This window comes from Equus przewalskii, chromosome 16 (genome assembly GCF_037783145.1).
Source record: "Equus przewalskii isolate Varuska chromosome 16, EquPr2, whole genome shotgun sequence".
Classification (NCBI taxonomy): Eukaryota; Metazoa; Chordata; class Mammalia; order Perissodactyla; family Equidae; genus Equus; species Equus przewalskii.
Genome location: NC_091846.1, coordinates 2,081,557 through 2,099,242, shown reverse-complemented (window position 1 = coordinate 2,099,242; position 17,686 = coordinate 2,081,557). Strand labels below are relative to the sequence as shown.

The 17,686-nt window shown below is 37.4% G+C and overlaps 1 protein-coding gene across 1 annotated transcript in view; it reads left to right on the top strand.

The window, feature by feature from the left end:
* The window catches only part of MICU2 (mitochondrial calcium uptake 2), a 134,628-nt gene that overhangs the window by 112,855 nt on the left and 4,087 nt on the right, over positions 1–17,686 (top strand). The window contains exon 9 of the mRNA XM_070577860.1: positions 1,552–1,723. Within this exon, the coding sequence (XP_070433961.1) occupies positions 1,552–1,723 (172 nt within the window). The remainder of the gene's footprint in view (positions 1–1,551; positions 1,724–17,686) is intronic.

The window sequence follows — 17,686 nt, the reverse complement described above, 5'->3', positions numbered from 1 at the left end:
CAGTACAGTACTCAATAAATTACGTGAGATATTCAACACTTTCTTATAAAATCAGCTTTGTGTTAGATGATTTTGCCCAACTGTAGGCTAATGTAAGTGTTCTGAGTACATTTAGGTAGGCGGGGCTAAGCGATGATGATCAGTAGGTTAGGTGTATTAAATGCAGTTTGAACTTAGGATATTTTCTATTTACGATGGGTTTATCAAGACATAACCCCATCCTAAGTTGAGGAACATCTGTCTAGTTTAACAGCAATTAAGTTCATAATATTTCAGCCTCAGAGTCTGAAGAAAAAGAAAAAGGAAGAAGTTAGTAATGTTTTTATACCATATTTTGTACTTCCCTAATTCACTGTACACTTATTTACAAGTAAAGCATTCGTTTAACAATCCTAGTAAGAATAAATTGATCGTCATCACAGTACGCAGTAAAACAAAAGATAAAGCATATTAGTAGATTTGTTGATCTATCAGTCCAACTTGGAATGCTTCAAATTTTAGATAAAATTCTACTTTGACCTAGAAAGACACGTATTACTGGTAAATCTTTGTATACAATACATTCAAAAAATTTTGTAGGTAAAAGACCCTTAGCTACCACATAGACGCCTAAAATCAGACTCTTTCTTGATGCTGTTAAGGTTTATGGGGTGGATGTATAATCTAATCTAAAGCAAGTAGTTTTTTAACAGTGATAGTTTTTCTCCCATTGAGCTGGAATATACCTCTTTTTCACCCTTTGTATATTTCCATTAAATTGTGACATGAGAGAGAATACAGATGTTTTAACATGTGGAAAGGTGCCGATCCCCATAAAGGGATCTGCAACATATTAAAATTCATGGAGACAGTAGTACTTTTCACATGATTTAGGTTATAAATAAATCAAGTGCAACATTTCTAAATTCTTGTTCAAAGAAAACATTTTTTAATCTGATATCCCTTCTGCTTGTACCTTTCCCAGGAAGCTGTTAATGAGTTTGATCAAAGTGTCATGTTGTTTTTATTAAAAAAGAACGTTGTGTCGTATAAACATGTTATTGTCCAAAATATCGTAAGCATTTTTGAGTAAATCTGAGCTTTTGATGCAAAGCCATTGATTACATTGATCAACTTTGGTATCTGAAAAACATTAGGAAACATTAATCACGATTAACATTCTAAAAGCAGTATCCCAACTGAATTTTAAGTTTCCCTGATCATTGATAATTTTACTATATTGGGAAAAAATTGCTGTGGATGTATCAAAGCAACATTTAACATAATTGTTTAAGTCTTTAAGTTTATCAGAACGTAGGTTGCCAGGTATAATTTGCACGAACAAACTGAGTATAGAGAGTCACAGCCTGAAGCAAGTGCTGCACTGAATCAGCTTCTCTGCCTCCTCCCGCTGCCCGCAGCCCTTTGCACAGCACTAATGCTTCGTTTGAGTCACTGCATCAAGAGGCCAGCCACTCAGTAGGTAGTGTGGAAGGGCTTGGCAATCCCATTTACAGGATTAAGGCTGAAGGCCACTAGTTACTCATATCAATTTTGTATTTTAACATTTAGATTTATGGAAAATTTACAAGCGGAGATCCAAGAAATGGAATTCCTTCAATTCTCTAAAGGTTTGAGTTTCATGAGAAAAGAAGACTTTGCAGAGTGGCTACTTTTTTTCACTAACACTGAAAATAAAGATATTTATTGGAAAAATGTGAGAGAGAAGTTGTCAGCAGGAGAGGTTTGTATGCCTTTTTATTATGCTTGTGATAAAGATGAAATAATTAGACATATTTATATAGTTAAAGTAACTTTCAAATTAACCAAGACTATGCTACTCTCTATTATTTAAGTATAAAATCAAGCTGAGATTTGATTTTATCCACATACTATTTTCTTATGAGTGAACCTTTGCCTAAGATAGAATCGGCATAGCAAACATGAGTTTTGCATTTCCTGTAAAGTCAGGAATAAGGCAAGAATGTCCATTATCACCACTATATTTACTATTGTTCTCGATATCTTAGCCAGTGCAAATTAACAAGATAAAAGAATATAAAAATTTGAAAGGAGACAACAGTTCTCTTCATTTGCATAGATGTGATTATAAGCCTAGAGAACTCAAGAAAATCAAATTGGAAAACGATTAGAAACAATAAAAATTCAATAAAGTGCCTGTTATAATGCTAATGTATTAGAAGTAGCTATCCTATGTACAAATTTCAAGTTAGAAAATGTAATGGCGTGTGTGTGTGTGTGTGTGTGTGTATATATATATATATACACATAAGATGCATGAAATGATGATTGCCAAACTATTAATAATGATTAATGTACTCTGGTGAGATTTCAAATGATTTTTACTTTATGTATTGTTTTTACTTTTTTGTTCCAAAACATTCTTTTGGAATGGGCATGTATTTTAATATAATTTTTTAAAAGCTATGTCTATAGTGAGGAAAAAGATAATAAAAGATAATGAAGATTCCATTTATAATTGCAATAGAAATACGTATAACAATTAGAAATAAGCTTAACAGGAAATGTATTAAAAAAACTTTAAAGTTTTGATGGATATTGAAGAAAATTTAATTATAGCAACATTCTCTATTACTGAATAGGAAGGCTTAGTGTTATAAATATGGCAGTTCTCCCTTAAATTAGTCTATAAATGTAATGGTTATGTTAGTCAGAACAGCCTGGGTTTGCTGCAGTTACAAATTAACCCTGAAATCCCATAGCAAACCCAAGAAAAGTTTTTTCCTCAATCATGCTACATTTCCATTGTGGGCTGGCGAGAGGCTCTGCTCACATAGTTGCTCAGGGATCCAGTCTCTCCATGGTTCTGTCACCTTGGAGCTCCACCTTCTGGAGAAAACACCACCCTCAGAGGATGTGGCAGGAAAAGAAAGGAGTGAGTTACATTCCAACAATTAAATGTTTTGGCCTGGAATGCTACTGGCCAGACTAACCACATGACTCCACCTACATGCAAGGAGGCGAAGAAGTATAATCTTTCATATGTGCAGGAATCAGAAGAGAACCAGGTATTGGTGAACATTAATGGGTTTCAATAAAAACGTCATTGGATTCTCAAGAGGAAACTAGACAAGCCATAAAAGTTTATAGAAAAAGAATGCTGAAAGGGTAAACAGTATATGGGAAATCTCTATACCTTCCCCTCAATTTTGCTGTGAACCTAAGACTGCTGTAAAAAAAAGTCTTTAAAAAGAAAGATTCCAAGATATTAAAATGTGTCATCAAACATTGGTAATTAAAGCAGTTTGTTACTGACAGTGAGTTTGACAGAAATATCAGTTGAACAGAATATAAAGTCCAAAAATAAACCCAAATACAGGTGGAAATTTAGTATATGTAAACTCATATTGCAGATTAGTTGGGTAAAAGAAGAATTATTAATAAATGGCATAAGGATAATTCGCTGACCACCTGAGGGAGAAAATGAAGGTAAATCTCTACCTCGCTCATTACTGTAAAATAAATTCCAGATGGATCAAAGAATTAGAAAGAAAAATTAAACTGAATAAGTATAGAAGAAAACTTGGAAACAATCATCTTAGAAGTGGGTATACATATCTTTCTAAGCAAAACCCAGAAGCTTTCAAGGAAAATTGATGAAATTACCACCTAAAAAATAAATTCTGTTGCCTGCCCCTCATCCCCCCAAAATTATAATCAAAGTCAAAAGAAAATATTAACAAAATGGGAAATATTGGCATCACATGTAATAGACCAATTTCTTCAATTTATGATGGGATCTTAAAAAAATTAAGAACTGTGAAGGATCTGACATTTTACCCTATTTAGTATTTAATAGAATCTTAAAAATCAATGTGTTAATAACTGTAAAGTGTCTGAAATTTTGTCTATTTGCAAGTCAGCCTATACCATTTCATGGATGCTGGGTCAGAAATAAAGAACTTTATTATGCATACCATAGCAACAGCATGAGCATCATGTTTGTGTCAGTTCCCCCTTGCCTCCCAAGTCCCATGGGGACAATGCTGAGGGGTCCTGGTGGATGCTGCCAACACAGTGGATTTGGACCACAACTGAGGAATCACAGCTGAGGAGCCTCATCTTAGGGAACCTGAATTTTTTATAACAAGCAGTAAGCAAAGCTGTCCTGTGCTCCCGAGAGAGACATTGTGTATATTCAAGGCTGTTTACAAATATCCTTGGAAAGATAGTCTGGAACAAAAAGGTAGTTTGTGCTTCTGTTTGCAAGATGTACAGAAACATGAAACTGTCTCCCAGCAGTAAGTCAGCTAACAACCCATTAAAAATCAGGGCACGGGGCTGGCCCAGTGGTGTAGTGGTTTAGTTTGCATGCTCTGCTTTAGCGGCCAGGGTTCATGGGTTTGGATCCCAGGCACGGACCTAGCACCGCTTGTCAAGCCACACTGTGGTGGCATCACACATTAAAAAAAATAGTGAAAGACTGGCACAGATGTTAGCTCAGGACCAATCTTCCTCAAAAAAAAAAAATCGGCAAAGGACATAAAAAGGATACAAGAGAAATCCATAAATGACTAATAAACATAAAAGTGAAAAGTATTTAACTGCATTCACAATCAAAGATATACAGATTCAAACATTTATGACATACCATTTTTCACCTATCAGTAAAGCAAAAATAAAAAAGGTTGCACCAAGGGCTGGCCCTGGGGCCTTGTGGTTAAGTTCGGCATGCTCCACTCTGGGTTCAGTTCCTGGATGCAAACCTGCATCACTCGGTGGCAGCCATGCTGTGTCAGCAACCCACATACAAAATAAAGAAAGATTGCCACAGCTCTTAGCTCAGTTTGCTCTTTTTGGCTTAAGCCAAAAGAAGATTGACGTAGAGTGATGTCAGCATCATGGTGGCATGAGCATTTCCCTTAGTCTCTCCTCCCTAAGATAGAATGGAAAAGGACATTCATAAACCAACAGGAACTTCACACAACACAATAGACGTCTGGGAGATCCATGCAGCCATACATCTTAAGGTGGAGGTGCTGGACCACACAGAAGGCAGTGGAAGAAGGTAAGGAGAGCTCTTCTCCCTACCAAATGGCAGCGATCTAGGCCACAGGACCATGTATGGCAGCCGGCATGTGACTCTGAGAGGAGACGGGGAAAGGGCAGCCCTCCACAGGAATGCCTTCACTCTCAGAGCTGCCTCCCAGTCTGTGGGAATACTCCACACTGAGGAGGCTAAGCAGTCTGCTCAGAAAGCCAAGAAGCCCAGGAGGGCAGACAGTGAGTGCCGAGTGAGAGTGCCCTTGGTATTGCATGTGAAAGAAATTGCCCCTTCCCACCAGAGCACCTGTGCCTACGTGTGTAAAGCAGCAGCAGACAGTGGGCAAATGCAGATGGGCCCCAGTCAGTACAGCTTCCAAAGGACAGGCACAGCTGCCAGAGATCACAGCAGGCTCAGAATACACAGCTTCTGGCCAGCCCCCACACACCCAGTGGCAGTAATAGAATCTGTGACCAGATACTACCACTGCGACAGCACAAGTCAATCCTATCAAATAGCATGAAGAGGTATATTAACACTCCAGACCAGAAGGAAGACAACTACCCATAAATCAATCCTGAAGTCACAGAAATTTACAATCTAAATGAAAGAGAATTCAAAATAGTTATCATAAAGAAACTCGACGAGTGACAGGAAAACTCAATTCAATGAAATCAGGAATAAAATTAATGAACAGAGAATTCTTCACAAAAGAGTTTGAAAATATTTTTAAAAATCAGAAATGTTGGAGATGAAAAACACAACAGATCAGGGGCTAGCCTGGTGGCTGGGTTCACCTGATCCGTTTTGGTGTTGGCTAGGGTTCATGAGTTTGCATCCCAGGCATGGAATTGTGCACCACTCATTGGGCCACGCTGTCGCAGTGTCCCACATACGAAGTGGAGGAGGATTGGCATGGATGTTAACTCTGCGACTATCTTCCTCACCAAAAAAAATAAAGGTGTGATTCGTTTTTAAAAACAAAAAACACAATGAACAAGGTAAAGAAAAATCTGCAATCTTTAATAACACAGCCAATATTATGGAGGACAAAATTAGTAATTTATGCTTCCGGTGGAGGAGGAGAGAGAACTAAGACTAAAAAGAAATGGAGAAACTCTCCGAGAATATCCAACGCCATTAGGAAATGCAATGTAAGGATTTTAGGTATTCCAGAGGGAGAAGAGGGGGAGAAAGGAGCAGAGAGCTTATTCAAAGAAAGAAAACCTGGGAACTTCCCAAACCTGGGAAAGGAACTGAATGTACATGAAGTGAATAGAACTCCTAATTACATCAGTGTAAAAACATCTTCTCTAAGGTGTATAATATTAAAACTATCAAAAGCCAATGATGGGGCCAGTCCAGCAGCATAGTGGTTAAGTTCACACGCCCTGCATCAGCGGCCTGGAGTTCACAGGTTTGGATCCTGGGCACGGACCTAGCACTGCTCCTCAAGCCATGCTGTGGTAGGCATCCCATACAAAAAAAGAAGAAAATCGGCACAGATGTCAGCTCAGCACCAATCTTCCTCAAAAAAAAAAAAAGAAAAGAAAAGAAAAAAGTCAATGACAAAAAATATTAAGGCCAGCAAGGCAGAAGAAAATAACCCACAAAGGAATCCCTATCAGGCTTTCAGCAGCTTTATCAGCAGAAACCTTACAAACTAGGAGAGAATGGAATGATATATTCAAAATTCTGAAAGATAAAGCTTTCAGCCAAGAGTACTCTATCCAGCAAAAATATCCCTCAGTTATGATGGAGAAATAAAAACTTCCCCAGGTAAACAAAAGCTGAGGGAGTTCATTTCCACAGGACTCTGCCTACAAGAAGTGATCAACAAGGCCCTAATACCTGAAAAAAAGGGTTTACAGAGCCTTAAACAAGGAGATAAACAGGCAAAATTAGAAAATTGCAGCTCTCTATCAGAACAGGCCAGCAAGCAGTTAATTATAACATTAAGGATAAAGGGGAGGAAAACATCAAAACTAACTATAGTCACTTTATTGTAATCACAGATTTACAACAGAAAACGGAATAAGTTGTGCCAGCATAACTTATCCCAGGAAAAGGCAAAAATGGAGCTTCCTAAGACTAAGGAAATGAGAGGCTATCAGGAAATGGACTATCTCATCTATGAGATCTTTTATACAAACCTCACAGTGACCACTAAAAAAAATCCGAACAGAGACACAAATGATAAATACTGAGAAAAGCATCATAGAGAACCACCAAACTGAATTGGCAGTCGGAAATACACAGGACGAGAAGGGAAATACAAAACAACTGGAAAATGTGATAAAATGCCAATATTAGACCTCGTATATCAATAATCACTCTAAATGTAAATGGATTGAATTCTCCAATCAAAAGACAACGCAGTGGCTGGATGGATTCAAAAACAAGACCCAACAGTATACTGCCTCCGGGAACATCTTAGCACTGAATACAGACACAGGCTTGAGGGGCCGGCCCAGAGGCTCAGCGGTTAAGTTCGCACGTTCTGCTTCTTGGCAGCCCAGGGTTCACCGGTGCAGACATGGCACCGCTTGGCACCACATATAAAGTAGAGAAAGATGGGCATGGATGTTAGCTCAGGGCCAGGCTTCCTCAGCAAAAAGAGGAGGACTGGCAGTAGTTAGCTCAGGGTTAATCTTCCTCAAAAAACAAAAAACAGGCTTAGTGCAGGGATGGAAGACAATACTCAAAGCTAATGGCAAAAAAAAGAAAGCAGGTGTTGCCATCCTTATATCAGACAAAGTAGACTTCAAGGTAATCAAGGCAAAGAGGGACAAACAGGGGCATTGTATAATGACAAAAGAAGCATTCCCCCAAGAGGACATAACACTCATATTTATATGTTCACCTAATACAGGAGGACCAAAGTACACAAAGCAACTATTAACAGATCTAAAAGGAGGAATTAACAGCAACACAATAATAGTAGGAGACCTCAGCACCCCACTTCCATTAATGGATAGATCATCCAGCCAGAAAGTCAACAAGAAAATAGTGGATTTAAGGGGAAAACTAGACCAGATGGACTTAATAGTTATCTATAGGACACTCCATCCAAAAACAGCAGAATACACATTCTTCTAAAGTGCACATGAAACGTTCTCAAAAATATACTGTATATTGGGAAACAAGGCAAGCCCCAATAAATTTAAGAAGATTTAAATCATATCAAGCATCTTTTCTGACCATAATGCTATGAAGTTAGAAAATAAGTACAAGAAAAAAGCAGGGAAAATGACAAAGATGTGAAGACTAAACAACATGGTATTGAACAAGCAATGGACCAATGAAAAAATTAAAGGAGAAATCAAAAAAATCTGGAGACAAATGAAAATAGACCATACCAACCCATATGGGATGCAGCAAAAGCAATACTAAGAGAGGTATTCATAGCAATACAGGCCTACCTTAACAAACAAGAAAAATTTCAAATAAGCAATCTGCAACTACACCTAACAGAACTAGAAAAAGAAGAACGAACAAAGCCCAAAGTCAGCAGGAGAGAAATAATAAAAATCAGAGCAGAAATAAATGAAATTGAAACCAAGAAAACAATAGAAATGATCAATGAAACTAAGAGCTGGTTCTTTGAGAAGATATGCAAAATTGACAAACCCTTAGCCAGACTCACTAAGAAAACGAGAGAAGGCTCAAATAAATAGAAATCAAAGAGGAGAAATTATAATGGATACCACAGAATACCATAGTATTCTCTTATAAGAGAATACTATGAAAAACTACATACCAACAAATTGGACAATCTAGAAGAAAGGGATAAATTCTTAAACTCATACAACCCCCAAAACTGAATCAAGAAGAAATAGAGAATCTGAATAGACCAATCACAAGTAAAGAGATTGAAATGGTAATCATAAACCTCCCAAAAAATAAAAGTCCAGGACAAGATGGTTTCCCTGGAGAATTCTACCAAACATTCAAAGAAGATTGAATACCTATCCTTCTCAAACTGTTCCAAAAAATTGAAGAACATGGAACACTTCCTAACACATTCTACAAGACCAACCTCAGCCTGATCCCAAAGCCAGAAAAGGGCAACACAAAGAAGGAAAATTACAAGCCAGTATCACTGATGAGCATAAATGCAAAGATCCTCAACAAAGTATTGGCATACCAAATACAGCAATACATTAAAAGGATTGTACACCATGATCAAGGGGGCTTTATACCAGGGACTCAGGGATGGTTCAACATCCACAAATCAATCAGAGTGATACACCACATAAAGAAAATGAAAAGTAAAAATCACATGATTATCTCCCTAAATACAGAGAAAGCATTTGACAAGATCCAACATCCATTTATGATAAGAACTCTCAATAAAAGGGGTATAGAAGGAAATTACCTGAACATGAAAAAGGCCGTATATGACAGACCCACAGCCAACTTCATACTCAACAGGGAAAAACTGAAAGCCATCCCTCTGAGAACAGGAACAAGACAAGGATGCCCACTCTCACCACTCTTATTCAACATAGTACTAGAGGTTTGGGCCAGAGCAATTAGGCAAGAAAAAGAAAAAAAAAGCTATCCAGATTGGCAAAGGAGCAGTGAAACTTGCACTGTTTGCAGACAACATGATTCTATATATAGAAAACCCTAAAGGACCCATCAGAAAACTATTAGAAATAATCAACAACTACAGCAAATTTTCAGGGTACAAAAGCAACTTTCAAAAATCAGTTGCATTTCAATACTCCGATAATGAACTAACAGAGAACTCAAGAATACAGTCCCATTTACAGTCACAACAAAAAGAATAAAATATCTAGGAATAAATTTAAACAAGGAGGTAAAAGACCTATACAATGAAAACTGTAAGACATTGAAAAAAAAAATCGATGATGACATAAAGAATTGGAATGATATTCCATGTACATGGATGGGAAGAATAAACATAGTTAAAATGTAATATTACCTAAAGCAATCTACAGATTCAGTGGAATCCCAATCAGAATCCCAGTGACATTCTTCACAGAAATAGAACAAAAAATCCTGAAATTTATATGGGGCAACAAAAGACCCCAAAGAGCTAAAACAATCCTGGGAAAAAAGAACAAAACTAGAGGTGTCACAATCCCTGACTTCAAAATATGCTACCAAGGCATGGTAATCAAAACAGCATAATATTGGTACAAAAACAGACACACAGATCAATAGAATAGAATTGAAAGCCCAGAAATAAAACCACACATCTGTGGACAGCTGATCTTTGACAAAGGCACCAAGAACATACAAGACAGAAAAGAAAGTCTCTTCAGTAAATTGTGTTGGGAAAACTGGACAGCCGTATGCAAAAGAATGAAGGTAGAGCATTATCCTTCTCCATACACAAAAATTAACTTAAAATGGATTAAAGATTTGAAGGTAAGATGTGAAACCATAAAACTCCTAGAAGAAAATATAGGCAGTACACTCTTTGACACTGGTGTTAGAGGAATCTTTTCAAATACCATGTCTGTCTACTCAGACAAGGGAAACAAAAGAAAAAATAAGCAAGTGGGAGTTCATCAAACTAAAGAGCTTCTGCAAGGCAAAGGAAACCACGAGCAAAACAAAAAGACAACCCACCAACTGGGAGAAAATATTTGCAAATCATGTATCTGACAAGGGATTAATCTCCAAAATATATAAAGAACTCAAACAACTCAACAACAAAAAATGAAACAACCCAATCAAAAAATGGGCAGAGGATATGAACAGACATTTTTCCAAAGAAGGTATACAGATGCCCCACAGGCACATGAAAAGATTCTCAACATCGCTAATCATCAGGGAAATGCAGATCAAAACTACACTAAGATATCACCTTACACCTGTTAGAATGGCTGTAATCACCAAGACAAAAAATAGCAAATGTTGGAGAGGATGTGGAGAAAAGGGAACCCTCATCCACTGCTGGTGGAAATGCAAACTGGTGCAGCCACTATGGAAAACAGTGTAGAGATTTCTCAAAAAATTAAAAATAGGAATACCAGATAACCCAGCAATCCTACTACTGGGTATTTATCCAAGGAACTTGAAATCAACAATTCAAAGAGACTTATGCACCCCTATGCTTACTGCAGCGTTATATTCACAATAGCCAGGACATGGAAGTAATCCAAGTGCCCATCAACTGATGATTGGATAAGGAAGATGTAGTGTACCTATATACAATGGAATACTACTCAGCAATAAAAAAAGATAAAATCGTCCCATTTGCAACAACATGGATGTACCTTGAGGGTTTTATGTTAAGCGAAGTAAGCCAGACAGAGAAAGACACACACCATGTGATTTCACTCACATGTAAAACCAGAGAGAAAGGGGGCTGGGGGGTGAGCATAAGGGGTAAAGGGGCTCATTTATATAGTGACTGACAAATAATAATGTACAACTGAAATTTCACAATGTTATAAATTTCTATAACCTCACTAAAATAAATTAGAAAAAAAAAAGAGGATTGGCAACAGATGTTAGCTCGGGGCAAATCTTCCTCAGCAAAAAGAAAAAAAGGTCCACCCGGTAGCTGCTTTGAGATCATGATTTAGAGAAATGGCCATTCTCTTATTTGTACTGATAAGATCTGTCGTTAAGAGAAAAAAGCAGGATGTAAAAATGTATGAAGAGGATACTCCCTCTGTGTAAAACAACGGTAAGTAGATGTGTGTGTGGCTTTTATATCAGTAGAACATTTGTGGAAGGGTACACAAGGAATTGATAACAGTGCTTTACCTCTGGGAAAGGGAGCTGGAGGTCAAAAGAGAAAAGACTTTCCATTTTTTATTCATTGTACTGTTAGAATTTTTTTTACCATGTGTATGTATTACTTCTTCAAAAACTTAAAATTTTAAAAATAAAAGTTCCATAAATTCACAAAAGCTGAAAGCAGTGAAATTTGAATAAGACCACACATTCAAGAGGTATGATCCTGAAGGTTCCTACAAAGAGAAACTACTTCAGGCAGGGAAGAATTTACTTTAAAATTAAGAATTTTCACACTTTGTTTACTTTTTCAGTGGAAAAACTAGGGGTTTTTTTTTTCTTTTTGCTGTTTTTTTTTTTTCTTGTTGAGTTCATAATAGTTTACATCAATGTGTGATTTCAGTTATACATTATTTCTTGACTGTCACCACATAAGTGCTCTCCTTCACCCCCTGTGCCTACCCCCACCCCCTTCCCCTGGTAACCACTGAGCTGTTTTCTTTGTCCGTGTGTTTGTTCATATTCCACAAATGAGTGAAATCATCTGGTGTTTGTCTTTCTCAGTCTGGCATATTTTGCTTAACATGATTCCTTAAGGTCCTTCCATGTTGTTGCAAATAGGATAAATTTGTCCTTTTTTATGGCTGAGTAGTATTCCGTTGTATATATATACCACATCTTCTTTATTCATTCATCAGTTGACGGGCACTTGGATTGTGTCCAAGTCTTGGCTATTGTGAATAGTGCTGCAATGAACGTAGGGGTGCATATCTTACTTTGGATTGTCGATTTCAAGTTGTTTGGGTAGATACCCACTAGTGGTATAGCTGGGTCATAAGGTAATTCTATTTTTAGCTTTTTGAGAAATCTCCATATTGTTTTCCATAGTGGCTGCACCAGTTTGCATTCCCACCAGCAGTGGGTGAGTGTTCCCTTTTCTCCACATCCTCTCCAACATTTGTTATTTTTAGTCTTAGTGATTATAGCCATTTTAACAGGCGTAAGGTGGTATCTTAGTGTAGTTTTGATTTTCATTTCCCTGATGACTAGTGATGTTGAACATCTTCTCATGTGCCTGTTGGCCATCTGTATATCTTCTTTGGAAAAATGTCTGTTCATATCCTCTGCCCATTTTTTGATCAGGCTGTTTGTTTTTTTATTGTTCAGTTGTGTGAGTTCCTTATATATTATGAAGATTAACGCCTTGTCAGATATATGATTTGCAAATATTTTCTGCCAATTGGTGAGTTGTCTCTTTGTTTTGAACCTAGTTTCTATTACCTTGCAGAAGCTCTTTAGTCTGATGAACTCCCACTTGTTTAGTTTTTCTTTTGTTTCTCTTGTCTGAGAAGACATGGTATTCTAAAAGATCCTTTTTAGTTCAGTGTCAAAGGGTGTACTACCTATATTATCTTCCAGGACTTTTATGGTTTCAGGACTTATCTTCAAGTCTTTGATCCATTTGAGTTTATTTTTGTGTATGAAGGTAGATACTGGTCTACCTTCATTCTTTTGCCTGTGGCTGCCTCGTTTTCCCAACGCCATTTATTGAAGAAACTATCTTTTCTGCATTGTATGTTCTTGGCTCCTTTGTCGAAGATTGGCTGTCCGTAGATGTGTGGTTTTATTTCTGGGCTTTCAGTTCAGTTCCATTGACCTGTGTGCCTGTTTTTGTACCAGTACCATGCTGTTTTGATCACTATGGCTTTGTAGTACATTTTGAAGTCAGGGATTGTGATACCTCCAGCTTTGTTCTTTTTTCTCGGGATTGCCTTAGCAATTCGGGGTCTTTGGTTGCCCCATATGAATTTTAGGATTCTTTGTTCTATTTCCATGACAAATGTCATCAGGATTCTGATTGGGATTGCATTGAATCTGTAGATTGCTTTGGGTAGTATGGACATTTTAACTATGGTTATTCTTCTAATCATGTGCATGGAATCTCTTTCCATCCCTTTATGTCGTTATCAATTTCTTTCAGTAATGTCTTATAGTTTTCATTGTGTAAGTCCTTCACCTCCTTGGTTAAATTTATTCCTTGGTACTTTATTCTTTTAGTTGCAATTGTAAATGGAATTGTATTCTTGAGTTCTCTTTCTGTAAGTTCATTATTAGATTATAGAAAAGCAACTGATTTTTATAAGTTGATTTTGTACCCTGCAACTTTACTGTTGTTGTTAATTATTTCTATTAGTTTTCCAATGGATTCTTTGGGTTTTTCTATATATAACATTATGTCATCTGCAAACAGCAAGAGTTTCACTTCTTCACTCCCTATTTGGATTCCTTTTATTCCTTTCTCTTACCTAATTGCTCTGGCCAAAACCTCCAGTACTATGTTGAATAAGAGTGGTGATAGTGGGCATCCTTGTCTTGTTCCTGTTCTCAAAGGGATGGCATTCAGTTTTGCCCATTGAGTATGATGTTGGCTGTGAGTTTGTCGTAGATGGTCTTTATTATGTTGAGGTAGTTCCCTTCCATCCCCATTTTGTTAAGAGTTTTTATCATAAATGGCTGTTGGATCTTGTCACATGCTTTCTCTGCATCTATTGAGATGATCATGTGGTTTTTATTCCTCAATTTGTTGATGTGGTGTATCACGTTGATTGATTTGCAGATATTGAGCCATCCATGTGTCCCTGGTTTGAATCCTACTTGGTCATGATGTATGATCCTTTTGATGAATTGCTGAATTTGGGTTGCCAAAATTTTATTGAGAATTTTTGCATCTATGTTCATCAGCTATGTTGGCCTGTAGTTCTCCCTTTTCGTGCTGTCCTTGTCAGGTTTGGTATAAGCGTGATGTTGGCTTTGTAGAATGTGTTACAAAGTGTTCCATCTCCCTAATTTTTTGGAATAGCTTGAAAAGGATAGGTATTAAATCCTCTCTGAAAGTTTGATAGAATTCCCCAGGAAAGCTATCTGGTCCTGGGGTTTTATACTTTGGGATACTTTTGATTGCTGTTTCAATCTCTTTCCTTGTGATTGGTCTGTTCAAATTGTCTGCTTCTTCTTGAGTGAGCTTTGGGAGATTGTAGGAGTCCAAGCATTTATCCATTTCCTCTAGGTTATCCATTTTGCTGGCATGTAGTTTTTCGTAGTATTCTCTTATAATCTGTTGTATTTCTGTGGAGTCTGTTGTTATTTCTCCTCTTTCATTTCTGTTTTTCTTTATTTGAGCTTTCTCTCTTTTTTCTTTGTAAGTCTGGCTTGGGGTTTGTCAATTTTATTTATTTTCTCAAAGAACCAGCTCTTTGTTTCATTGATCCTTTCTACTGCCTTTTTTGTTTCAATAGCATCTATTTCTGCTCTGATTTTTATTATTTCTCTCCTTCTGCTGACTTTGGGCTTTGTTTGTTCTTCTTTCTCTAATTCAGTTAGGTGTAGTTTAAGATTGCTTACTTGGGGTTTTTCTTCTTTGTTAAGATGTGCCTGAATTGCGATGAATTTCCCTCTTAATACAGCTTTTGCTGCATCCCATATGAGTTGGTATGGCATGTTATCCTTTTCATTTGTCTCCACGTATTTTTTGATTTCTTCCTTAATTTCTTCAATGATCCATTGCTTGTTCAATAGCATATTGTTTAGTCTCCACTTCTTTGTGCCTTTCTCAGCTTTTTTTCTTGTAATTAATTTCTAGCTTTATAGCATTATGATCAGAGAAGATGCTTGTTATTATTTCAATTTTTTCAAATTTGTGGAGACTTGCCTTGTTTCCCAACATATGGTCTATCCTTGAGAATGTTCCATGCACACCTTAGAAGAATGTGTATTCTGCTGTTTTTGGATGGAGTGTTCTATATATGTCTATTAAGTCCAATTGTTTTAGCTTTTTGTTTAGCTCCACTGTTTCTTTGTTGATTTTCTGTCTGGATGATCTGTCCGTTGATGTGAGTGGGGTGTTGAGGTCTCCTACTATTATTGTATTATTTTTGATATCTTCTTTTAGGTTTGTTAATAGTTGCTGTATGAAGGTGCATAGATATTTATAAGCATTATTTCTTCTGGAGGAAGTGTCCCTTTGATCATTGTATATTGCCCCTCTTTGTCTCTCTTTACCTGCCTTATCTTGAAATCTATTTTGTCTAAGTATTGCGACACCTGCTTTCTTTTGTTTGCTATTAGCTTGGAGTGTTGTCTTCCACCCCTTCACTCTGAGCCTGTGTTTGTCCTGGGAGCTGAGGTGTGTTTCCTGGAGGCAACAAATTGTTGGATCTTGTTCTTTAATCCATCCTGTCACTCTGTCTTTTTCTTGGAGAGTTCAATCCGTTTACATTGAGGGTGAGTATTGATGCATGAGGGCTTAATGCTTTCATTCTGTTGCTCGTTTTCCGGTTTTCCTGCATTTCCTTTGTTTCTCGTTCTGTGTGTTTTAGCCTACCCATTGACTTCTGCAATTTCTTATGCTGGGTTTCTTAGCTTTTTCCTTATTTATGTTTTGTGTCTCTGTTCTGTTTTTTAGTTTAGTGGCTACCCTGAAGTTTGTATTCAGAATCTCGTGGATAACATAGTGCATTTTCTGGTAGCCTCTTATGTCCTTAGCCTAAACTGATTCAGTCCCTTTCCTCCTCCCCTCCTAAGTTATTTATTTTCATCTCTTATTCCAACTTGTGTTGTGAGTTTGTGGTTAGAGTGATAAGATTGTCTTTGTTTTTGGTGATTTCCTTCCCTTTATCCTAATACCATAGTTGAATATTTGCTATCCTATTATGATTCTATTTGTCTCCCTACTCTGTGTTTTGTGACCCCTTTCTCCCTTTTTTTCTTTTTTCATGTATGAGGGCCTTCTTGAGGATTTCTTGTAGGGGGGGTCCTGTGGCTTCAACGTCCCCTAGCTTTTGTTTGTCTGGAAAAGATTTAGAAGGATATTTTTGCCAGGTAGCGTATTCTTGGCTCAAGATTTTTATCCTTTAAAGTTTTGAATATGTCATTCCAATCTCTTCTAGCTTATGAGGTTTCTGTAGAGAAATCCGCTGAAAGTCTAAGTGTTCCTTTATAGGTTATTTTCTTGTGCCTTGCTGCCCTGAGTATTCTTTCTTTGTCCTTCATTTTTGCCATTTTTACTACTATACACCTTGCAGTAGGTCTTTTGACAAATTTCAGAGATCTGAAAGCTTCTTCTACACACATTTCTCTCTCAATCCCTAGATTTGGGAGGTTCTCTGCTGTTAGTTCATTGAGCACACTTTCAGCTCCATTTTCCTTTTCCACACCCTTGGGAATACTGATGATTCTTAAGTTGCATTTTTATCATTGAGTCAGCTATTTCTCGGAGATTTTCTTCAGTTTTTTTAATCTTAGTGCTCTTTCTTCCTCTGTCTGGAGCCATTCAACCTGTCTATCTTCAGTTATGCTAATTTTCTCCTCTATGGTGTCTACACGGGCATTCATGGGATCTGTATTCTGTTTTATCTGATCCATTGTATTTTTCATCTCTAGTATTTGTGATTGATTCTTCTTTATAGTTTCAATCTCTTTTGTGAAGTAACTCCAGAACTCGTTGACTTGTTTCTCCATATTTCCCTTTACCTCATTGAGTTTTTTGATGATAGCTATTCTGAATTCATTCTCACTTAGTTTATCTATTTCCAAGTTCTCAGGACATAATTCTGTGTTTTTATTGTTTTCCTTCTGGTCTGGAGCTTTTATGAATTGCTGGATGGTAAAGGAATGGTTTTTATGCAGTGATATTATTTGGTTGCAGTTACAGCCTGTCACCACTAGATGGGAGTCGAGCACAGCACTTTCTGAGCCCTCCGCCTTCAGCTGCCATGCTGGCGCACAGCGCGGGTTGCGGGAAGAGGGGCACTTTCTCTCCCACGCAGACCTGGATGCCAGTCAGCTCTGGCTCTCTGGTTTTTTGGGGCCCTGGCTTGCTGGGCTTCCCCCATGTGAAAGCTTTCCCCTGTTAGAGAGTTTCCACTGCACAAGTCTGTGGGAGTCCTGGATGATCACACGGAT